General features: G+C 47.1%; 1 protein-coding gene and 1 non-coding gene across 2 annotated transcripts in view; both read right to left on the minus strand.

Annotated features, from left to right (window-relative positions):
• Positions 1 to 1,373: 1,373 nt before the first annotated feature.
• On the minus strand, positions 1,374 to 1,489 carry LOC114599998 (U5 spliceosomal RNA). Its single transcript, XR_003707411.1, has one exon. It is a non-coding gene; the product is annotated as a U5 spliceosomal RNA (small nuclear RNA).
• Positions 1,490 to 6,815: 5,326 nt separating this feature from the next.
• The window catches only part of SRMS (src-related kinase lacking C-terminal regulatory tyrosine and N-terminal myristylation sites), a 45,136-nt gene continuing 27,568 nt past the window's right edge, over positions 6,816 to 24,383 (minus strand). Inside the window, exons 4-8 of the mRNA XM_028735449.2 lie at positions 23,988 to 24,129; positions 22,775 to 22,930; positions 15,898 to 16,079; positions 12,815 to 12,971; positions 6,816 to 7,381 (exon numbers count right to left, since the gene is read on the minus strand). Coding sequence (XP_028591282.2) covers positions 7,188 to 7,381; positions 12,815 to 12,971; positions 15,898 to 16,079; positions 22,775 to 22,930; positions 23,988 to 24,129 — 831 coding nt within the window. The 3' untranslated portion in view covers positions 6,816 to 7,187. The remainder of the gene's footprint in view (positions 7,382 to 12,814; positions 12,972 to 15,897; positions 16,080 to 22,774; positions 22,931 to 23,987; positions 24,130 to 24,383) is intronic.

Genomic DNA, 24,383 nt, shown 5'->3' on the forward strand with positions numbered 1-24,383 from the left:
TAAGACAACCCTGTTTAACACCTGATAACACTGAATGGTTCACTTTGAGAGCCATTGGTATCTGCGATCGTTGCTGTCATATTATCATGGAGGAGCCGAATGATGTTCACAAATTTATCTGGGCAGCCAATTTTCACAAGGACAGTCCACATGGATTTACAGTGTCGAAAGCCTTAGTCAGGGGTTGGTTTTGCTCTCTGCATTTTTCTTGAAGCTGTTGAGTGGTGAAAATCATGCCCACTGTCCCCCTAGAAGGCCGAAAACCATTTTGGGATTCAGGAAGGGTGGCCTCGGATATTGTTAAGAGACAGTTTGCTAAGATCCTTGCAAGAATTTTCCCGGCCACAGCTAATAAAGAGATGCCGTGATAGTTTCCACAATCCGTTCTGTCACCTTTTTAAAAAGAGATTGACAATTCTGGCATCCCTAATGTCTGCTGGGATCTCCTGTCTCTCTCTCTCACTTATTTTCTCCAGCATATATACTCTTGCTTCTGATTTTGCAGCCCTCTGTCGAACAAGGCAAAGGGAAGGTTGCTTCACATGCACAAGGTCCCAGGTTCAATCCCCAACATCGTCTGAGAACTACGGGTATAGGGCAGTATACCAATTTAATAAATAAAATAAATATACAGGTAGGACTAGGAGACAGTACGTCTGGCAATATGTGGATGACACAAAGCTCTACTTCTCCATCATTGCTCTATTATATCTATTAAATTTGTATTCATCAGAAGAAGTCAGGGCAGTTGTTTTTTACTTTTCTGCTGTGGTTGCCATATGATGGAGAGATCCAAAAGAAGGCTGAACAAGATAAACGAACAAGCTCCAAATGCATCTCTCTTTTTTGGTGGGGGGAGACATCGTGCGGAACCACAAGCTCAGATTTGAGTAGTAGTAGAGCCTCACCAAGAATTGATGCTTTTGAATTCTGGTGCTGGAGGAGACTCTTGAGAGTCCCATGGACTGCAAGAAGATCAAACCTATCCATTCGGAAGGAAATCAGCCCTGAGTGCCCACTGGAAGGACAGATCGTGAAGCTGAGGCTCCAATACTTTGGCCACCTCATGAGAAGAGAAGACTCCCTGGAAAAGACCCTGATGTTGGGAAAGATGGAGGGCACAAGGAGAAGGGGACGACAGAGGACGAGATGGTTGGACAGTGTTCTCGAAGCTACCAGCATGAGTTTGACCAAACTGCGGGAGGCACTGGAAGACAGGAGTGCCTAGCGTGCTCTGGTCCATGGGGTCACAAAGAGTCAGACACGGCTAAAGGACTAAACAACAACAGAGCCTTACCAAGACTGACTAGTTGCTATTCCTACCTACAGCTAATCGACTAAGAACTAGTTCTATTTTTGCACCAAGAAAGGACAGCCCTGCCGAAGCAAGGCCTCAAAAAATTAGTTGAAAACTCATAAATGTTCCTCTCCACGGAAATCTTTAGTAAAAGGCGAAAGATTTATACGATCTGAAGAGAAACCAGAGTATGCCTTCTGCACCCGCACGGCACCAGCCACCGCACGCGCGCCTGCCCCTGAGGTTACGGTGCCCTCGCCTGCGGGCCATGATTCAGATGCCCGGGCGCCCCGGAACACGCCCTTCGCCCTCCCTGCAAGCGGCGTCCCCACCACAGCCGAGACCGGCACCGAACCGGCGGAGCCCGCAAGAACCGCGTGGTGGTGGGCGCAAGGCATGCCGGTCGCGGCGGGATGCAAATGAGCACTCTCCGGCTCGTCCCGGGCCTCAGCCCCTCCCTCGCGAGGCCGACAGTGACGTGTGTGCAGCCGGCAAGCGCGCTGGAGGGAGCGCGGTCCGTGCTGCGCCCTCTGGCGGCGAAGTGCGGTATTGCGGCTCCGTAGCCCCTCTTCTAGTCTCGGGTCATTTGCGGACAAAAGTAGAGAGAGACAGAGCGCATCGCTGGCGTTTCCCCTCGCGCGGGGCGGAGAGCATCGCTGGCGTTTCCCCTCCCGTCCTCCCTTCTTTGCCTGCACCCGCTCATGTCGGCCAGCTGTCTCGTGATCTGCTGCTCCTGCTGCCGCCGGGGCTCAGTATCGACGGCAAGGCGCTCTGCACGCGCTCAGAAGCACTCTGCCCTTTAGCGGGGAGAAAGAGCAGGGCAGAAAGCATCGGCTACATTTCCCTGGCTGAAGTTGCTCTTCCTTCCTTCTTTGCATGCACCTTGCCGTCCCAGGCAATTTATTCAGGATCTGCCGCTGTGGCTCAGTAGCGAGGGGTAGGCGCTCTGCATGCTCTCAGAAACACTCCTGCTCTTAGCTGTCAACGTTTCCCTTTTTTAAAGGGAAGTTCCCTTATTCCGAATAGGATTCCTTGCAAGAAAAGGGGAAAGTTGACAGCTATTCTCCTGCTGCAACTAAGCTCAGGAGGGATCAGAAACCGGAGCTGGAAATAAAAGGGAAATAAACTACACGGGCCCCCATAGCTGTCAATTTACAGATTGGAAAATAAGGGACCAGCAGCCTCGAAAATAAGGGATCAGCAGCCCAAATAAGGGATTTTGCTTAGCTTATACTGATGGAGCCATGCTGCTTTTGCTGCCACTGACTGTGTTTTGCAGGGGGTTGGACTAGATGATCCTAAGGGTCTACAACTCCGACCAAAGAAGAGTGGCAGACAAAACTGATGAACGACGTCGAGATGGCAAAGCTTACAGGCAGAATTAGAAACCAGGAAGAGGACCTCTTTCATAAAGAATGGGGAAAGTTTATAATTTACTTGAAAAGCTATTGTAAAGAGTTACATACATTGGTAGGATTGACAGAAAACTTGTAGTAAAAATTTGAACTATGGATGGACAAATGATTTATAAAAATAGAGTTATGAAAGGGACGCAGAGGGGGAAATCACTACATTAAGATGCTGCACTGGTTGGAGGGGATGCTAAGCAGCACGTCGGGGCTGCCATCGTCCTGGCGCGAGGAGTTCCATCGGACCTTCCCCGCCCGAGGGGGGGGAGGGAGAGAGACTCTCGCCCATGCTGTCCGCGAGCCCAGCATGAGGCGGTTGCGGCGGCGGCGCGGCTACTAAAGCACCGCCCTTCTGCATCCCTCCCCATCCCCTCCTCTTCCTCCTCCCTCTGGCCACCTCCTCAGCCGCCGCCACCGCTGCCGCCTCCGGCTTCCCCTGGCAGCACGGTGGAAGTCTCACAAGAGAGGGGCTGCCTGCCCACTCACCACCACCCGTCTCCTCACGACGCGCCCCTGAGGGGTAAAAGGGAGAGACGGAGACGTGGCAGCTCATGCGCACACTCTCTCTTACGGCGGAGGACCCTGAGCCGCTGCTTCCCGGGCGAACATGAAACCCGGGAAATTTAAGGGACATCATCAACAAGGGACAGCAGAGGGACAAGGCGCTGGGATAAGGAAGTTTCCCGCCAAATAAGGGACGGTTGACAGCTATGCCACCCCCCCCCCGGGGTTAGCTGAAATTCTCTTCTTTCCAGCATTCAGCACATGGTGTCCTCCAACTGTTTCGAGCTCATGGGAACTGTAGTCCAAAACTTTTGGAGGACACCTGGTCTATGAAGGCTCAGTTCCTTACACACTTGCATCTTTGCTCTCACTTGTAACTACCGTTTTTTTCAAGGAACTGCATTCCACTGCTTTTTGCCTTCTTAAATCGCCTTTTTTTTATTATCGCTGTTATTTTAGATACAGCTACAAACGCAAGTGACAGTTGCCTGTCTCATATAATCGTTACTAAACCAAGCTTATCTGAAAAAGTGCTACATGTTGTAATTCTAAAGAGAAGTCAGTCCCAATCAGTTCAGTGGGACTTAACTTGCAAGTTATGTGTGCATGGGATTTGCAGCCTAAATTGCTGTAAAATCAGATTCCATGATCTCTATAATAGTCTCAAAAGGGCAGCAGTAAAGTAAAATGCCATCTGCATATCTTTCTCCTGACCTTTGTGCCTGCCTTTTTGCATTGTAATAAAAAGTCGATTTTTCCATTGCCCCACCTGTTATAAATTGCTTTTATAGGACCTGGGAGGTTGCCGTAAAATACCATAATAACGAAATGGACATATTGCGTTCAGGCCTAAGAGAGCTTGACAAGAAAAGCGTGTTCATTGCAGGTTGATTGATCTTGGCATTACATTGGAATGAGCTCCAGGACAATATTTGACAATATGTTTCATTTAACACGGTATTAATATTTTTGCATGAGCGTAAGATGAGCCTGCTAGATCACGCCAATGGACTATCCCATCCAGCATCCTGTTCTCATTGTAGCTAAATATCATTGAGATCCCTGCATTGCACGGGGTTGAGATAGATGACCTTTGGGTACCTTGCAGCTCTATTATTCTATGATTCTATATGACTGTGGGAAGCCGGCAAGTAGGACCTGAGCACAAGAGCACTCTCTCCTGCATGATTCCCAGGAAATGGTCACTGGTAGCTTTGCCCATTAATTTGCTGCATGTATACCATATTTTTCGCTCTATAAGACGCACCAGACCACAAGACGCACCTAGTTTTTGGAGGAGGAAAACAAGAAAAAAAATATTCTGAATCTCAGAAGCCAGAACAGGAAGAGGGATCGCTGCGCAGTGAAAGCAGCAATCCCTCTTGCTGTTCTGGCTTCTGTGATAGCTGCGCAGCCTGCATTTGCTCCATAAGACGCACACACATTTCCCCTTACTTTTTAGGAGGGAAAAAGTGAGTCTTATAGAGCAAAAAATACGATATCTCCCTGCTTATCTACACACACACACACACACACACACACACACACACACACAATTTCAGCAAAAGGAGAGGTGGATACAAATATTTTTTAACAAAGCACCACACACACAGGTTGTTTCTCTAATTATATTAATCCTATTAATTTAACAACTCTCTTCCAAAAGGTTATAGTCACTAAACACCTCCATTTCTCCTTGCTAAATCTATATTAAAAAACACTGTATTTTTCTGTTTATAAGACTAGGTTTTTCCCATTAAAAATGATGTGAAAAATTAGGGGCGTCTTATACACAAATACATCTCCCCCCATTTTCTTAAATCTGAGTCTGTAAAAATAGGGGCCGTATTATACATGGCTGTCTTGCAGGTGGAAAAATACGGTAAATAAATTCATGGGATAGATGGACTTTGAACAGTTTTATATAGACATAGGTGGGAGAGACATGTCCAAAAGGGGTGTGAAAATACATCCATGTGACTCTGCGGTCAGATGCATCTCACATTAAAACTCACCACAACTGGGGGGAGGGGGGTGTATAACATGAAGTGGTTGGGTTTTTATAAAAAAAACATGAAGTGCTTTCAGCTCTCTTATCATTCGATGGAAAAGAAACATACAACGTTTCATCAAAGTTGGGACCAGTCAACTTGATTTATATAGACTGATCTGGCAGTGAAAGTAAATTCTTCAAGTGCAGGGCAACTCATGTTCTTAATCCAGGGGTGAACTTGGCCTGTCAAGCCTCCTCATTTGTCCTCCTGGGCTCTTATGGGGGAAGCCATGGCGACTTCCATTACACCTGATGTCTTGCGTGGTGTGAGGCTTCAAAGGAACAATTGGGAGCCTAAAGGGAGCTCTCCATTGTTCCATTGCGGGAGCAGCTGATGGGAGCTTCATGTGACCCGAAATTTTGGATCCCCTCCAAACTGATGCCAATAACTTAGTTTGGGGGGATAGCACAAAACGCAGGGTTCGCGGCACAAAATGGTTCAAAACTAGCACAAAACTCTGGCCTCTTGTTTGGAGGGGATACAAAATTTCGGGGTCACACGTTAACAAAGCTTCCTGATGGGTGGTTGACGCGTTCCTTGCTCAAGGAGGGAGAAGAGGCTTCCATGCAGTGGAAATGTCATCTTCCTCCCAGTGCTTAAATCCTTAATCAACACGTTGACCCAGGGGCGCCGACTTATAAAAAATATTGGGGGGGCCCATACCGGGGTCCTGCCCCGGGACGTTTTCTAAGTTCCAATGTCAGCGGCGCCCAGCAGAGCAGCCCTCTCGGCCACGGCAGCCCGGCTCTCCCAGCCCCCGGGGGCCGCCCTCCTCCCTCGCGCACCCGCAGCGTTCCCGCCCGGGGAGGCGGCGCCCCCAGGAGAGGCGGCGGTGGCAGCAGCAGCCGCGCGCGGCCCGGGCTCCCCTCGCCGGCCGTGGGAGCCAAGGCATGCGACGAGGGCAGCCGAGGAAAGGAGCGCGCGGCCCCGTCCCGCCCTCGCCACTCACCCTTCTGCAGCGGCCCCGCCGCGGCGGCGGCGACTCCCGCAGCGCCTTTTCCGCAAGGCCCGGGTGACGTCACCGGCGGAGGACGTTTCTGCTGCGCATGCCCAATAATTTTCTTAAATTATTGGGGGGGCAGAGCCCCCCCAATAAAATTTTTGAGGGGGCTCGGGCCCCCTCAGGCCCCATGGAGTCGGCGCCTATGCGTTGACCTTATTTTGTAGGAGGTGGTTAGCTAATGTGTTGTGCACTGACTCCAGTTGCGAGAGACCTCAGTCGGGCCTTACTCCTTTGTAAGTTTGCCAAGCGGACTTGAGTAAGGCTCTGACCCAAATATAATCACACCTTAGCCGTGAATGCCCACATCCTACTCAAAACACGAGGCAATTCGAACAGCGCTCAACTGAACGGCAGTGAATCGACAGCAGCGGTGACGTTTTTGGATAGACATAATGGTGTTTGGGGTTTTTTACTTTGGGCAACTATTTGCCTACTATCATCTGTAAAATGGGGGCAACAGTGATCTGTCTCGCAGCACTGCTAACAAAACAGAGACCTTTCGCTCTGCATTTAACAGGCTGCACCCAAAGGATAACATCACCTCCCGCTTCGTGGCACACATTTATTGAGTAATGAAAGTCAACTGGCACACATGGCAAGGAATCCAATCTTAGTCCATGGTTTGCATGGGAAGGGTGCTGAAAAGACTTCGCAATGGCGTCTTGGCTGTGCAGGATCTATGGCGAATTATCTTCTGGCAGGTGCGGGCAGCAAACCCAAAAGGGGCTGCCACCCCAGCCATAATCAGGGTATCTCGCGATGTAGCTCCACGAAAACAAGGCCTTCACATAACCCCAAGCTTCTTCCTGCAACAAGGCTGACTTGAACTGGCTTCTTCTAGCGGTTCTGCCAGTCCTGTTGGGGGATAAAGGATCTGCTGTCCATTTCTAAATGCCGTTGGTGGCAGTCTCCCCCCTCCTTCAAGAGAATGGGTAGTGGCCCCATTTGTAGATGCAGAAGAGCATCTCCCTCAGGCTGTGGAAAGGCGGCCGGTCCTCTGGGTGGCTCTTCCAACACTCCAGCATGACGCCGTAAACCTCTGCGGGGCAGCTGTTGGGACGGGGGAGGCGGTAGCCCCGGGTGATCTGCTGGATAGTTTCTTGGTTGGTCATCCCTGGAAGCAATAACATATACAGTCATACCTAGGGTTACAGACGCTTCAGGTTGCATCTTTTGGGTTACGGATGCGCCGAAACCTGGAAGTACCGGAACGGGTTACTGTGACGTTAACATATGAGAGTGCTGGAGGTGAAATAGTTAAACAGGTTACCCAATCAGAACCCAGGGGGTGGAGTCAGAGGGACTATAAAACCAGCTCTGGGAGGGGCGAAGGGGGGAGTTCGTTGGGAGTTGGGTGGTTGGTTGGAGTGGGAGTGAATTGGGATAGAGTCTGTGGGGAGGTTGAGTTAGTGTAGCGAAATAAGCTGAGTCAGGAACAGTTAGGAGCTAGGAAGACGAGTAAATATCTGAGAGGTGGTTAAGTGAGTGAGAGCAGGTAGCGGAAGTTATAGGTCTGGATAGGCACCCCATGATTGTAATGGACCGATACTGTTTATGAAACCACACACTTGTTAAACTGCAATAAATAAACAGAAGTTTATGTTCCAATTTAACCCTGACTGGACTCAGTATTGTACCAGGTAGGGCCTGGGTGGCGGCAGCGAGAAATAAAGTGGTGGCACAGGGATCAATAGACGGTGAAACCTCTGAGGACCCTGTGTGATCGCCACATGTACGTCTGGGTTTTGGTGGTTGCGCAGAAGCGCTAAACTGCGCTTTGCGCATAAGCACTGAATCGCAACCCGCACGTGCGCAGACGCGGCGCTGCGGGTTGTGGACGCTGCGGGTTGCGAACGTGCCTCCCACACAGATCACGTTCGCAACCCGAGCATCCACTGTATCCAGGTATTAGATAGATATTATTTATTACATTAATATATACACAAAAAGGTAAAGGTAAAGGACCCCTGGATGGTTAAGTCCAGTCAAAGGCAACTATGGGGTTGCAGCGCTTATCTTGGTTTCCTGCCGAGGGAGTCGGCGTTTGTCCACAGACAGCTTTCTGGGTCATGTGGCCAGCATGACAAAACCGCTTCTGGCGCAACAGGACACCATGACAGAAACCAGAGTGCACGGAAACACCGTTTACCTTCCTGCCACAGCAGTACCTATTTATTTACTTGCACTGGCGTGCTTTCAAACTGCTAGGTTGGCAGGAGCTGGGACAGAACAACGGGCGCTCACTCCGTTGCGGGGATTCGAACCGCCGACCTTCTGATCAGCAAGCCCAAGAGGCTCAGTGGTTTAGACCACAGTGGCATCCGCAATATATACATTAAACACAGGCTTTGCCACAAGTAAGACCGCTGCGTTCCTCTTCATTTCTGCTCTATGCCTGCCCAGAAACCTGGGGTGTTTTGTTGAAGGCAAGAGTCAGGCATGGATAGCTCAGTTGGTTAGAGCTTGGTGCTTATAATGCGAAGGTTGCGGGTTCGAGTCCTGTATGGGACAGCTGCAGATTCCTGAATTACAGGGGGTTGGATTGGATGATCTTCAGGGTCCCTTCCAACTCTATGAGTCTTTAATATTAGTCTATCAAGCATTCAAGGACCAAATGCACCCCTACAGGCCAGAGCCCTCAGCAATTCTGCTTCTCACCTTGGGTCCTTGAACTCTGATAACCCCTCTTGCTGGATGGAGGACAGAGGCTGTGTGTGTAGACCCTATTGGCTTACTGCACAAATGTAAAAATTTGCTCCGCCCTCTTGTTGCTGCCCCACCCACTTTTGACTCTGGCCACGCCTCCGAGGGTGAAGTTGCATAGAAGCAAATGCAAAAGCCCTTAGGCCAGTGGTGGCCAAACGTGGCCCTCCAGCTGTTTTGGGACTACAATTCCCATCATCCCTGACCACTGGTCCCATTAGCTAGGGATGATGGGAGTTGTAGTCCCAAAACAGCTTGAGGGCCAAATTTGGCCATCACTGCCTTAGTGTTTGCCCAACCTGGTTTAAGATGTGGGGCAGAACTGGGTTGTCAGCCAGGTTTTGTTTCCTCCTAACTAGTGGGGGTAAGGAGACATTTTTCAATTCTTCGTCTTAGGGGGCTTCCAGACTGTCCCTGTCACATACTGCCAAATGCAGGTTGCTCTGTTAAGGTCCCTTGGCAACAAATGCGGTTTCCTTCCAAAATATTGGGCTTTCTGTGATCGGGAAAGTGATGTGAAAATGCACTAGAAACTGTGGGGTGACGTTGCTTGATGCAATGCTATATAATCCCCCCAGAAAATAATTCAGAATGAATGCTCCATAAAAAGCCTGTCTGCAAGGGAGCCCAGGATCCCGTTCTCTGATTATCTTAGCACCTCGGAGGTAATTAGTCTGTAATCTCCAGTTTAAGTAGATCCCATGGCTGTAAAATCCAGCCTAATTTTATCCTCCTCCATCCGCCTTCCTAATTTGTGTAACGTCTTGCCTGATGAAGAGTTTTGGAGAACTTGAAAGTGAGTCACGTTTTCCTGAGTTATTGATTGATCCTGATAAAGGTATTGCCCAGCGGTGGACTTTGGGTTAATTGGATCTCACATAGTTTATGTCCTTTGAGTTCTGAGATAGCGTGAAGCAATTTAGATATTATTACCCACGCCTGAAATTCCTTTTAAAGTTTCTGTTATAAGAACTTGAAGGTCTCAAATATAAATTAAATGTTCATAAATGTACAAGGCAAACACATACCTAAATATATAAACCACATGTCTGAAATAGTACAGGAAAGCAATCCTGAAGCCATTTCGACTCTCCAAATGACCTCAAATATTCCTCTGCAGTAAGGGAGGAAAATGGGGAAAGCCTTCCCATTGTCCTTTTGCTTGCAAATCCTGTCTTAAGGGCGTATTTGTGTATGAATAGGGTGAGCCTGTGACCTGGATTCAGGAACTAAAGTATTAACCATCACAAAAGAATAGCCAGACTTCCCAGGTAAAGCAATCAGTGACCATTATCAGGTACCTTGCGTACCATTGTTTAGGGTTCTCCTCTCTCCTGCATGTGGTGAGTGGAGACCCTGTTGCAACAGTTTAATAAAGATCAGGCTTACTAGCTGCTTTGCTTCTCAATATACTCTGGTTGGCCTCTGTATTTTCTCCTACCGATAGGGGACCCACTTAAGGACTTTGTATGGGCTCTTGCATACCCCACAAGGCATGGGTAGGCAAACTAAGGCCCGGGGGCCGGATCCGGCCCAATCGCCTTCTCAATCCAGCCCACAGATGATCCGGGAATCTGCGTGTTTTTACATGAGTAGAATGTGTGCTTTTATTTAAAATGCGTCTCTGGGTTATTTATGGGACCAGCCTGGTGTTTTTACATGAGTAGAATGTGTCCCTTTATTTAAAATGCATCTCTGGGTTATTTGTGGGGCATAGAAATTTGTTCCTTTTTTCCCCCTTTTCAAAATATAGTCCGGCCCCTACAAGGTCTGAGGGACAGTGAAATGGCCCCCTGCTGAAAAAGTTTGCTGACCCCTGCCATAAGGGAAAAGGAGCAGTCCCCCCCCATAACATTTCCAAGGCCTGTACGGCTCTGATTTCTAATCACTCAAAACTGAGTTCCCACCTTAGCGTGGAATGCCATTTTACACACGTCCAAGCTGCAAACCTAAAGTTGCTTATCACCCAGTATTTGCTGCTGAACATGGTGGAACTTGAGCTCTGAGCAAACTTGTGTACGATTGTCCTGTTCCAACTGTATTTCCGCTTTGCTCAGCAAGCAAAGGGTATGTTCACTTTCCTCTGCATCCAGGTCACTCTCATGACTATAGTTTTTAGAGTCACATTCACACAACATTAGCCACAATCCATATCACTCCAGTTAGTCTCTTGGCAAATCCTGCTGTTGCATGCGTTTCTTTCCTTTCCGAACCAGCTTCAATCTGACCAGAAAGCTTGATGCGGAGTAAGCAGTAATGTGAATGTTTGAGACTGAGGTCCAGCTCCGAGGGCCTTCTGGCGGTTCCCTCATTGTGAGAAGTGAGGTTACCAGGAACCAGAGAGAGGGCCTTCTAGGTAGTGGCACCCGCCCTGTGGAACGCCCTTCCACCAGATGTCAAGGAAATAAGCAGTCATCTTATCTTTAAAAGACATCTGAAGGCAGCCCTGTTTAGGGAAGTTTTTAATATTAATGCTGTATTGTTTTTAACAGTCGATTGGGAGCCGCCCAGAGTGGCTGGGGAAACTCAGCCAGATGGGCGGGGTATAAATAATTTATTATTATTATTATTATTATTATTATTATTATTATTATTATTATTATTATTATAATTGGGACGCGGGTGGCGCTGTGGGTTAAACCACAGAGCCTAGGACTTGCCGATCAGAAGGTCGGCGGTTCAAATCCCCGCGACGGGGTGAGCTCCCGTTGCTCGGTCCCTGCTCCTGCCAACCTAGCAGTTCGAAAGCACGTCAAAGTGCAAGTAGATAAATAGGTACCGCTCTGGCGGGAAGGTAAACGGCGTTTCTGTGCGCTGCTCTGGTTCGCCAGAAGCGGCTTAGTCATGCTGGCCACATGACCCAGAAGCTGTACGCCGGCTCCCTCGGCCAATAAAGCGAGATGAGCGCCACAACCCCAGAGTCGGCCACGACTGGACCTAATGGTCAGGGGTCCCTTTACCTTTACCTTATTATTATTATTATTATTATTATTATTATTATTATTATGACAGCCACCGCACATGCGCAGATGAGCACACATGCACAGCTGACAGCTTCGTTAGTAGGAGTTTCTGGAGGATGGGGCTGGAGGGGCACGGAAACCAAAAAGGTCACACGCGTTGGGTGGAGACATCCCTTCTCCTTTTCCGATGTGAACAACACTGTGTAAATGTGGTTTGAAATGCAACTTTGTGTGTGTTTGAGGGACCTTGCTTGGTGATGACCTTTAAAGCCCTAAATGGCCTCAGCCCTGTATACCTGAAGGGGCGTCTCCACCCCCATCGTTCTGCCCAGACACTGAGGTCTAGAGCCAAGGGCCTTCTGGCGGTTCCCTCACTGCAAGAAGCCAAGTTACAGGGAACCAGGCAGAGGGCCTTCTTGGTGGTGGCGACCGCCCTGGGGAACGCCCTCCCATCTGATGTCAAGGAAATAAACAACTTTCTGACTTTTAGAAGACATCTGAAGGCAGCCCTGTTTAGGGAAGTTTGTGATGTTGGATATTTTATCATGTCTTTAATATTCTGCCGGGAGCTGCCCTGAGTGGCTGGGAAAACCCAGCCAGATGGGCTTGGTATAAATAATAAATAATAAAATATTATTATTACTACTACTACTACTACTACTACTTCATTTTAAGCAACTAATCTGAACATACCCTAAGACAGGCTTCTTCAAACTCGGCCCTCCAGATGTTTTGGGCCTACGACTCCCATCATCCCTAGCTAACAGGACCAGTGGTCAGGGATGATGGGAATTGTAGTCTCAATACATCTGGAGGGCCGAGGTTGAGGAAGCCTGCCCTAAGATTACAGCAGGGCAATGACTGTTTCTTGAATACTTTACCTTCATATGGGCATTGTCCATACGTAAACACCTCATAGAGAAAAATCCCATAGGACCAAACGTCCGATTTTGGAGAGTAGGTCTGGTAGATAGCTGCTTCCGGCGCCGTCCATTTCACAGGGATCATGGCGTTGCCCGTGGTGGAATAAACATCATCCTGGAAGGAAGCCAAGATTGGGTTCTTAACAAGAGCCATCAAAATTATTCACCTGAAAGCTGCTTCTACATCTGAGGGTGTTTCCAGACTTCTGCTATTTTTGGGTGGGATTCAGTCATATAGCAGTGAATTCACAGTCGCACAGTTTCAGTCATTTGAGAGGTCTTGCGCAACGAAGCCACTTTCCCCAAACAACAGACTTTTTTGCAATAAGAAAAGCGAAAGAGAAATTTGCTGGAAAGTGTGTGATAACACTTGCTAGGCGCCATATAGTCTAACCTCCCTGTAAAGAAATCTGAATAAATAAACTGATGTTGTCTATCCTGCCTGCAAACTTTGCGTTGAGAAATCAGGACGCATAAGAAGCTGGTTCTCTGGAAGTGACCTCAGAAGCTAAAGCTGTTGAATGATCAAAGGCCTGTTCTAGCAACTACATCTTGTGTCCTTGGCCAAATGCCGTATTTTTCACTCTCTAAGACGCACCAGAACACAAGACGCACCTAGTTTTTGGAGGAGGAAAACAAGAAAAAATATATTCTGAATCTCAGAAGCCAGAACAGCAAGAAGGATCACTGTGCAGTGAAAGCAGCAATCCCTCTTGCTATTCTGGCTTCTGGGATAGCTGCGCAGCCTGCATTCGCTCCATAAGACGCACACACATTTCCCCTTACTTTTTAGGAGGGAAAAAGTGAGTCTTAATAGAGCAAAAATACGGTACTTTTAAAAACAGACATTTAACACATCTTCAGTGCACACTTATGACTCGAGATGGAAGCTGAAGGTGGGTCGTTCTCTTCCGAAAGGATTACAAGATTTGATCATGTGCTTGTGTTACCTGCCTTGTGCCCAGAAGGAGTGTGCAGGTGAATAAATGTGTTTGACTTGAAGAGATTTCGTTGCTAAATAATGTGCGCATGCACACCATATGACTGCCAAATGATGAAGAGATGAGCTATTCCTCTACTTTTTGCTGATTTAAATGACAGGAGGTGCTTCGTCAATCTGGGCACTCACTCCTGGAAGATGTCTGCAACTGGCTTTTGAGAGCCGTTGGCTGCCAGCAGTTGAGCCCAGCCTGCTTCCTCAGGTGGGACCTGGAGGGGAAAAGTGAGTCTTATAGAGCAAAAAATACGGTATTTGATACCCAGGGACAGCTTTAAGCAGAATTTGAGCACGCATTTAAAGGAGCCCCTTCCACCTTCTTCCTTTCATGTTATGCCATCACAAATTTGTAAGTGCCAAAATGATTTCAGTTCCATGGCTAGAGTAGCTTCTGGGGTGAGGGAAATTGGATTGAGGTTGTGAGTTAGTGTTGGGGATTTAGGACCTCTTCCCCGTAGAAAGCAGGTTCAATCTAATTCTCCTTCCCATAGCTGATTTAGCAAAAAAAGAAGACTTAAGGAAATGCCATAATGCATCTCTCACATCAGATTTAGCTGCCACAATTTTGCCTTCAGGAAGGGCACACTGGCCCTACCCTGCTGTTATAAGAATTAAAGGTCTCAAATATATAAATTAAATGTTCATAAATTTACAAGGCAAACACTTACGTAAGTATGTAAACCACGTTTCTGAAATAGTACAGGAGAGCAATCCTGAAGCCATTTTGACTCTCCCAAATTGACCTCAAATGGGGAAGGAAATGGGAAAGTCTCTTTATTGTCCTTTGCTTACCTGTCTGAAGGGCGTATTTGTGTATGAATAGGGTGAGCCTGTGACCTGGATTCAGGAATTAAAGTATTTACCAATGAAGGGGCCATTAGAATCTTGTTCTCTATATGATCCCAAAAACTGTTTGAGCCATTTTCTCCTCTCTCAGAATGACTGGCTTAGGCGGGTAAAAAAGATAAGAGCAAAGCTGAATAGATTATTGTACCCCAGACAGGGGGCACAAGAAACAAAGCCCCATCTTATTGCTATTAGTGCAAATCACATTTTTTACATGTGAACACATGTCGAGGTCCATCAGGAGAACAAGGCTGGCATTGATGGAACAGACTGAAATGTTTATTATTCAAGGTTGTAAAGAGATAAGCAAACTCATATTGCCGTGGCGTGGAGAGGCTGGTGTGAGGCCATGGCAGGAAGAAGGGGGCAAGCAAGCCCATATAAGGTCAAGCCCATATAAGGACATAGAAAGTTGCCATAACTTTCGGTTTACAAAAGATCACGTGGTATTCTATTCTGCAAATCTATATAAAGGGGGCACACCCTGACTAGGTGTGCAGATTGCAAACTTATTGCTCTGTACCTTTGTTTTGCATATGCACTTCAAATGAAAATCCTGTTAATAACCTGCAAGGACGTTTTGCCGCTTTGTGTGAATCTGTGCTCCAGGGACCCAGGAGCAGATATGTGTGGTCCTTCACCATCACAAAAGAATGGCCGGGCTGCCCAGGTAAAGCAATCACTGGCCATTATTAGGTAACCTGGCAGACAGAATTTCTGCTGTAGACCGCCTCCTTCTGTGATGTATGTACGATGTTTTTTGGGGGTGGTCTTGAGCTAGAGGGTGGGCAATTTCAAAAGTCTATATAAGGGCTTGCACACCATTGTTCTGGGTTCCTTCTCCCTTCTGCATGTGATGAGTTGCAACAGCTGAATAAAGATCAGGCTTACTAGCTGCTTTGCGTCTCAATATTCTCTGGTTGGTCTCTGTTATTTTCTCCTACCAATAGAGAATCCACTTAAGAACTCTATTCGGGCTCTTGGATACCGCAAAAGGGAAAAGGAGCAGATTGGTTACATCACTGCAATAAAAGTGGGACAATACCTATTCCTGTCCCCTGCCCCTGAACATTTGCAGTATGAAAACTTGCAAAAAGCACATTGTGGATTCTTTCCTATATGCGCATGCGAAGCCCTTCAGTGAAAGGAGTTAGATAGGCAGGAATAAGCCACATCTCCAAGTATTCCTTGAACAAACCTTGAGGAGCCTGGCAAGACCAAAGTCTGCGATTTTGCAAGCGAGATCTTCTCCCACCAGAATGTTCCTGGCTGCTAAGTCTCTGTGGACAACATGCTGTTCTTCCAAGTAGGTCATGCCATCGGCCACCTGGCAAGAGATGCTGAGAAAGTGGTGTGTGGTCAGTTCCTTCCCTGCTGCACCTACAAACAAACAAACAAACAAACAAACAAACAAACAAACAAACAAACAAACGGAGTGAGTTAACCTCCACTAATTGCCAAAGCTGTTTCAAACCTCACTTGCTGTTTTTTATACTTCTTGGTGCAAACAGGAAACAGGTGACATTCTCTCTGCTGTCTTGAAGACCTTGTCTTCAACACATGCATATGAGCATAAGAGTCATGCTGGATGAGGCCTAAGTCTCATCTAGTTCTGCCCTTTTTGTTTTTGTTTTGTTCTTTTAAATAAATTTATTTATATTATATTATTGCAATCTGTTGCCAAAAGGCATGTGGAGGGGAGAAGGGATAATAAAATAATTCTATAGTGCCATGCAGTGCTTTTTTTCCTAAAAAAAATGTTTAGGGGTACTCTCATTTTGACACAAGAAAATCACCATTTTATAGTTCAAATCGGGGGAAATAAATACAGTAAATGGACAAAAGAACAAAGATTCACAAAATGTTTAGGGGTATGCGTACCCCTGCATACCCCCAGAAAAAAAAGCACTGGTGCCATGAATAAATTTAAAGGAAAAATATATTTACATTGTCTTTCCAGAAATGTAAGAATAAGGCCCACTCCTCAATAAATTTGTTATCTTGATTTTTATGTACTGTGTTTTTCTTATATGTAAGTTTTATCATTAAGATACGTTTTCCATTAAAAAAGGCAAAGGACCCTGACAGTTATGTCCAGTTGCAGACGACTCTGGGGTTGTGGTGCTCATCTCACTTTACAGGCCAAGGGAGCCGGCGTTTGTCTGTGTTCACAGAGTTTTTTTCCGGGTCATGTGTGTTAAGTTGTGGGTGAACATATCAGACGACACAGCGATTCTTCAAACAGCTCTTCTTTATTCTGAGGCCAGAACTGAACTGAGTTGAAGGACTCAGTCAGCCTGCTTATATAGAGCTCCAGTACCTTGTTACTGTAACAACTTTCTAAAACTATCCAATCACTGAACGTCACTTTCAATCCTTCATTTGCATACAGACTATCCAATCACTGAACGTCACTTTAGATCCTTCATTTGCATAACTATCTACAGTATCCCCCTGCTGGCCCAGGGTGAGAACTTCAGTACATAACAATGTGGCCAGCATGACTAAGCCGCTTCTGGCGAAACCAGAGCAGCGCACAGAAACACCGTTTACCTTCCTGCCAGAGTGGTACCTATTTATCTACTTGCACTTTTGGGCATGCTTTCGAACTGCTAGTTTGGCAGGAGCAGGGACCGAGCAACAGGAGCTCACCCCGTTGCGGGGATTCGAACCACAACCTTCTGATCAGCAAGCCCAAGAGGCTCAGTGGTTTAGACCACAACGCCACCCGCGTCCCAAGAGGTTTTCCATAACCAATGAGTTATGGGTTATTGTTTTCCATTTTTTTTGCGGCGCACTGTTTTGCTGTTGTTAGCCGCATAGCAATGAGTTGTAAATCACTATTAATGACTTTAGAATGATGAAAAAGAGAGTTATCTTAGGGTTTCTTGGGAGATCATAACCTGTACTTGTGTGCATAATGTTCAGTACCTCTGTCCATAAAGGCATTATTTTCATAGCTGTCAACTTTCCCCTTTTCTTGTGAAGAATCCTATTCGGAATACGGGAATTTCCCTTAAAAAAAGGGAAAAGTTGACAGCTATGATTATTTTTCAGTATGTTTTCAGTGGCCCATGAGATGCCTATGGGAAGCCTGCAAAAGGACCTGAGCCTAACAACCCTCCCTCTGCTAATGATCCCATGTGAGTGTCATTCAGAGACATCTTGCCTCTGGCAGGGGGGGGGGCATGGTTGGTAGCCACCCACTGGGAGCCCCTTCCTCCAAAAATTCATCTAATCTGCTTTGAAGTCACTCTAGACTTTGGGGGAGCTCGAGCTCCGATGCTTTGGAGAATCAAATCCATTCTAGATAGAGTCAATTTTCTTAAAATAATATTCCCGGGTTTCGGCAGGTGCACAATTAAACAAGGAGTTGACATCCTGATTTGTGGCTTAGTCACTGCTCTCCTCAGGCCTTTGTCTTATAATGTTGTCATATTTCAGGACATCCTGAAAGGTTTTAAAAAAAAAAAACAAAAACACACACAAAGAAACTGTGATTTTTCAATTGTCTATCCTGCCTTTGAAATCCCACTAACGTCTGGGAAAATGTCCAGACGTATGGCAGCCCTAAAGGGTATTAGGCATATATAAAATTTGCATTCCAGGTTGTGTGAAAAAAACACACCCTGCAATTTCTCAGGGTACTGGCTTCTTTGCTATTGAGACGAGTGGAGAAGGCCTTGATGCTGCCACCCTCAGAGGTCTGGTGTGCAGTGGTTTGTGGTGGAGACTTCTCTGCGGTGGCCCCCAAACTGTGGAACTCCTTCCCCATTAAGGTCTATCTGGGCTGAGACTTTGCAGCTTATTTATTGATTTAATTTGTCAGTTGCTTTATCTTGCCCAGGGCAACCCAATGCGACTTTCCAACCAACCAGACAGACAGACAGACAGACAATAACTCCCCATATGGATACATTAAAGCCAAGGGGAAAAAAAGAAATACATTAACAAACATCCCACTCACTCCTAAAAGGCCCCAGATTAAAGTGCTAATTTGCAGTTCTCCTCCCTGTGAATGGTGTTATCAAAACGCATCAATTTTTTGCTTCCATTGTGGTTGTTTTGTGGTTTGTTGATTACTCATTATTTTGCAATTTCAATTTCAGTTTACATAACCTGACTTTAGGGCGAAGGGCGGGTAAGAAATAACCAGGAACAAAAAACAGACAATTGCATGGACTCCTCACAGCCTTGTCCCACTTGTTTGCCGTAAAAAAGTTTTCTGCCCCACATGATTTTTTTTTTTGCAGTTGCAAGCCGATGATCAGACTGTCAGCAGTCTGGCACTAGGTTGAACCCAACTAAGCTTTTATTTGGAGTGGACAAATTGAAATTAATGGACCTAAATAGTCACATTTATTAATTTCAGTGGGTTTACTCTGAGTCGGACTAACATTGGCTAAAACCCCGCTGCGTGTAAAGCAGGGGTCAGCAATTTTTTTCAGCAGGGGGCCGGTCCACTGTCCCTCAGACCTTGTGGGGGGCCAGACTAGATTTTGGTGAAAAAAATGAACGAATACCTATGCCCCACAAATAACCCAGAGATGCATTTTAAATAAAAGGGCACATGTAAAAACATGCTGATTCCTGGACCGTCCATGGGCTGGATTTAGAAGGCGATTGGGCCGGTTCCGGCCTCCGGGGCTTAGTTTGCCTACCCATGGTGTAAAGTCTCATCCCCACTTCCACTTGCTCCCCTGTTCCCTGGAGAAACCCACTCTTTACCGCTGAATTGGATTTCTTGGATCGGGTGCTTCATTAAAAAACAACAGTGAAATAAGAAGCCAATGCAATTTTAATTCTCAACCTCCGGGTGACATCAGGGTGCAATAAGGAAGTTCGTTATTAGACAAAGCTAGTGTTGGGGAGTCGTTTAGCCAAGAAGGGCGACTGCTCTCCCTCAGCAGTGGGGCTCCTAGACCTGTTCTCCTTGGGAGTTGTCCCTCCTTGGGTAACAAAGAAGAACTGAGAAGGAGGTCAAGTCGTTCACAGCAGATTGTCTTTTGTGAACGAACGCCCTACTTTGCAAGCTGTTCAACCGGCTTCCTGGGCCAAACCTTTCTCAGCTGGGAGGAAGAGGCGAGAGAGAATATTTGCACCACAGGGGTGTTCTTTTGTTGTGGTTGCCACCTGGGTGCTGAAAGGGGAGTTGCCCTTTCATGAGATCTGTACAGACAAATTGAAACATCCTGGTTGCCCAGGAGGGAGGAGATTTTGGGGGAGCTGTGCTCGTCCTAAGCATCAATTTTCTCCAGCGAACCCGTGAGTTATAAACGTTGCACAACAAAGCTCAGGGAGCCGGCACTGGGTGCTTTTGAAGGTGATGCATCATGGGCCAGGAGAGAAAATAAAGGCCTGAGCATGTAATGCGTATACACACATGCGCACGGACATTCCAGAGAGCCAAACAGGTTTCCTCATTGCTCGGACATTTGTTGCAATGTGCAATCCTTCTACTTAGACGTAGGTGGCAGCTACAATGATTTCTCAAGGTGTGCTCACTTCACAACGCACCCATTGATTGATGTGGAACGTGGTGTGATAGGAATTTTGAGGTCTTAGATACACGTTAAATGTTCATAAGTGTACCAACCAAGCACGTACATAGATCAGCATAGGAAGACCAACCTGAAACCATTTTTGATTCCCAAACTGACCAAATGTTTTCTCTGCAAGGTCAAAGGAAAATGGAAAAGCCTCCCCATTGTCTTTTCCTTCACAAATCCTGTCTTAAGGGCACATTTAAGATATGAATAGGGTGTGAGCCTGTGACCTGTCTCAGGAACTAAGTATTTACCATTACAAAAGACTGGCCAGGCTCCCCAGGCAATCCAATCAAGTGACCATTAAACAGGTAACCTGGCAGACAGGAGGTAAACAAAGCACTCAGATTTCTGCTGTAGATCACCCTTTCTGTGATGTAGGTATGATGTATCTGGGGGTGGTCTTGAGCTCCAGGGCAGGGAATTTAAAATGTCTATAAAGGCCTTGCGAGCCATTGTTCTGGGTTCCTCCTCCCTCCTGTGTGTGGTGAGTGAGGACCCTGTTGCAACAGATCAATAAAGATCAGGCTTACGAGCTGCTTTGCTTCTCAATATTCTCTGGTTGGCCTCTGTTATTTTCTCCTACCAATAGGGAAACTTGAGGGGACGCGGGTGGCGCTGTGGATAAAACCTCAGTGCCTAGGACTTGCCGATCGTATGGTTGGCGGTTCGAATCCCCGCGGCGGGGTGACCTCCCGTCATTCGGTCCCAGCTCCTGCCCACCTAGCAGTTCGAAAGCACCCCTAAGTGCAAGTAGATAAATAGGTACCGCTTTATAGCGGGAAGGTAAACGGCGTTTCCGTGTGCTGCGCTGGTGCTGGCTCGCCAGAGCAGCTTCGTCACGCTGGCCACGTGACCCGGAAGTGTCTCCGGACAGCGCTGGCTCCCGGCCTCTTAAGTGAGATGAGCGCACAACCCTAGAGTCGGACACGACTGGCCCGCACGGGCAGGGGTACCTTTACCTTTAATAGGGAACCTACGTAAGGACTCTATATGGGCTCTTGGATACCCATAAGGGGAAAAAGGTCAGATTTCTGTTTACAACAGTGGCGTGGGTTGTTGAAGCACTGTGACTTGCAACGGTGCGCATATCTGTTTTGCACCCACAAAATTCTCTTCAAAACTACTTTTATTTTATGCATAGACTTTGGGGTCCTGATACGCACATCTTTTAAAGTATCTATTAGACAGGCTTCGCTTTAAGCATGATTTGGGGAGGGGCGCATGTGTTGTGGGTGGGGCCTTACTGGTCAGCTATGAGCATGTTTGGGCTCTTTTTTCCGCCTTGTCAAAATGTGGCTCAGAGGAAGAGGGCTGTGTGGTCCAATAAAGTCACAAATAAGTCATCTGGCAGGGACAGGCGAAGGCATGCTGAGCGCTTAAGCTAAGTCAGGTTTCAGAGGCCCCACAGCGTGACCAAAATGTGAATGATTCTAACAGAATGGGCAATGAAAAAGGAAATAATAAAGTTTTATATGTGCATATATACTGGTACATAGGCAAGAATGCAACTTAAAACTAAGGGCCAGAGTTAACTAACTTGCCTCCAGCAGAAGTCAACATAAGGACTCCTGCTACTGCAAAATCAAAAAGATAGAGAGTTTTTGAGCTATTTTAAATGAAATTCGCCAAAATCTACACTTCCAGCGATTTCTGCCTGGACACTGTTTCCGAGGCCCGAATACCAGTTATGTCTGGGGAATTTTAGACGTATGGCAACCCTAACCATCTCCCATATTTCCCTGTACCTATCTCACGCAGCTCTGTTTCTGTTCTGCTGCAGTTCGCCTTTTGCCAAACCACTCTTCGTCTTGCTGTTCGCTGCAGCAAAACTTGTGTAATTTACGCAACAAATTACGTAACTTCTGCAGGCTATGTAAGCTATGTTGTCGTGCGATTGTGCCCCATTTGTTTCAGCGCAAAAGAAACACGTTGCAAATGGGGAAAGATGTAATGGGTTATGTACCATTTGTGGCAGGGATGAGGGTGGCACTGTGGGTTAAACCACAGAGCCTAGGACTTGCTGATCAGAAGGTCGGCGGTTCAAATCTCTGCGACGGGGTGAGCTCCCGTTGCTCATTCCCAGCTCCTGCCAACCTAGCAGTTCGAAAGCACGTCAAAGTGCAAGTAGATAAATAGGTACTGCTCCGGTGGGAAGGTAAACGGTGTTTCCGTGCACTACTGTGGTTCGCCAGAAGCGGCTTAGTCATGCTGGCCACATGACCCGGAAGCTGTACGCCGGCTCCCTTGGCCAATAAAGTGAGATGAGCGCCGCAACCCCAGAGTCAGCCACAACTGGACCTAATGGTCAGGGGGCCCATTATCTTTACCTTTACCTTACCATTTGTGGCAACAATAATTGCAATATGGTTGTATTTGCTGGATTAATTTTCATTCTGGACATGGGGCAAGGAAGCGAATACCAGGAATTTTAGCTCTCGTTTCCATTCCCCCCCCCCTGGGATTCTCTGATATCTCAGCACTGCAATGGGGCATCACGTTCAGGGCAGCTGCCGGAGCGATACTCACTGTTGAGGTAGCTATGTAGGTTCCCCTTCCTCATCAACTCGGTGACAATGTAGACAGGTTCTCCTACAGAGCAGATGGCCAGGAGTTTGATGAGCCTTGTGTGTTTCAGACATTTCAAATTCTGGATCTCTTTGGCAAAGTCATCCCTCATGTCAGCTGTGGAAGAAAGACCAAAAATACTGCAGGGATGAAAAGTTTCTCAAGGAAATTCTATGAGTGGGGCACTCCAGGGAAGTAGCTTACCCCTCACAGAGCTACAATTCCCAGCACCCTTCACAAACTTGGGAATCTTTGTGGGGATGTGTGCTTTACACGTATGGTGTGTCCCAGGGCTGGGTTTAGATTTGATGAGGCCCTAAACTACTGAGGGTAATGGGGCCCTTTATATATCCAGCGGTCCTTCGTCAACAACAAATTGTCACTGTTTTTTGTGTTGGATATATGCTATATGGTAGTTTATGGACCTAATAGGTATCTGAAGTGATTTGCACATGTTGCCGTGCAACCAGTCCATGCAGAATGTAGGCACCCTATACAGTGGTACCTCGGGTTACATACACTTCAGGTTACATATGCTTCAGGTTACAGACTCCGCTAACCCAGAACTATTACCTCGGGTTAAGAAATTTGCTTCAGGATAAGAACAGAAATCGTGCTCCGGCGGCGCAGTGGCAGCAGGAGGCCCCATTAGCTAAAGTGGTGCTTCAGGTTAAGAACAGTTTCTGGTTAAGAATGGACCTCTGGAATTAAGTACTTAACCCGAGGTACCACTGTATATAGAAATGAGCAAACCAGTGATATTTTAGGGAGCAGGCTAGCAGGCAGGGCCCATGACTTACATCATAGGAGCCTACGCAACACAAAACACTGTTGCTGTATGTAGGTTTTATTTTTATTATCGTATATTTTGGAAATGTACATCCAGTTTTTTCTCCTTTAATTTTTTTGATGACCCCCAAGAGAGTGGGGCCCTAACATATAGCTTATTTAGCTTATACGTAAATCCGGCACTGGTGTGTCCACAGCCTGTGTTGGACTCCCATTCCCATGAGTCCCAGCCAGTGTGAGCAATGGCCAGAGATGATGGGATGTCCCCAGCCCTACCCGACGATGCTGAAGGTTGAGCCAGGAAACTTCTGCTGTACCCCTGAGCTACAGCCCATCCCTGAAAGAAGGATTCCACAACCAGTGGCATGTTCTGCACCCCACAAACCTTGCTTCATGATTTTGATGGCCACCGGCACTGTGTTCTTCCACGTTCCTTCCCACACCTCTCCGAAGCATCCTTCGCCCATCTTCCTCCAGAGCTGGAACTCCGAGCGGGGACGTTCCCATTGGTCCGTCTCAGTAGGCCTCTGAAAAAGGGTAGGCACATGGGGGGGGGGAATACTTGTTAGGAGCGTCCTACTCTCGTGTAGGACCCTGGCAGAGACGCATGCCCGCCTGGCATGTTCTCTTCCTCCTGGTCAATCGTTCGGGAGCTTCAAAAGCTTTCTTCTGCCCGAACATCACAGCGACTGATGCTAAAAGGCATTAGCACACTTAGGGATCCACAGAGTATTCGCGGTTTGTGTAACAGAACTCAGTAGCACAGCATTTTGGCTAATCT

Source organism: Podarcis muralis, chromosome 5 (genome assembly GCF_964188315.1).
Source record: "Podarcis muralis chromosome 5, rPodMur119.hap1.1, whole genome shotgun sequence".
NCBI classification, from domain to species: domain Eukaryota; kingdom Metazoa; phylum Chordata; class Lepidosauria; order Squamata; family Lacertidae; genus Podarcis; species Podarcis muralis.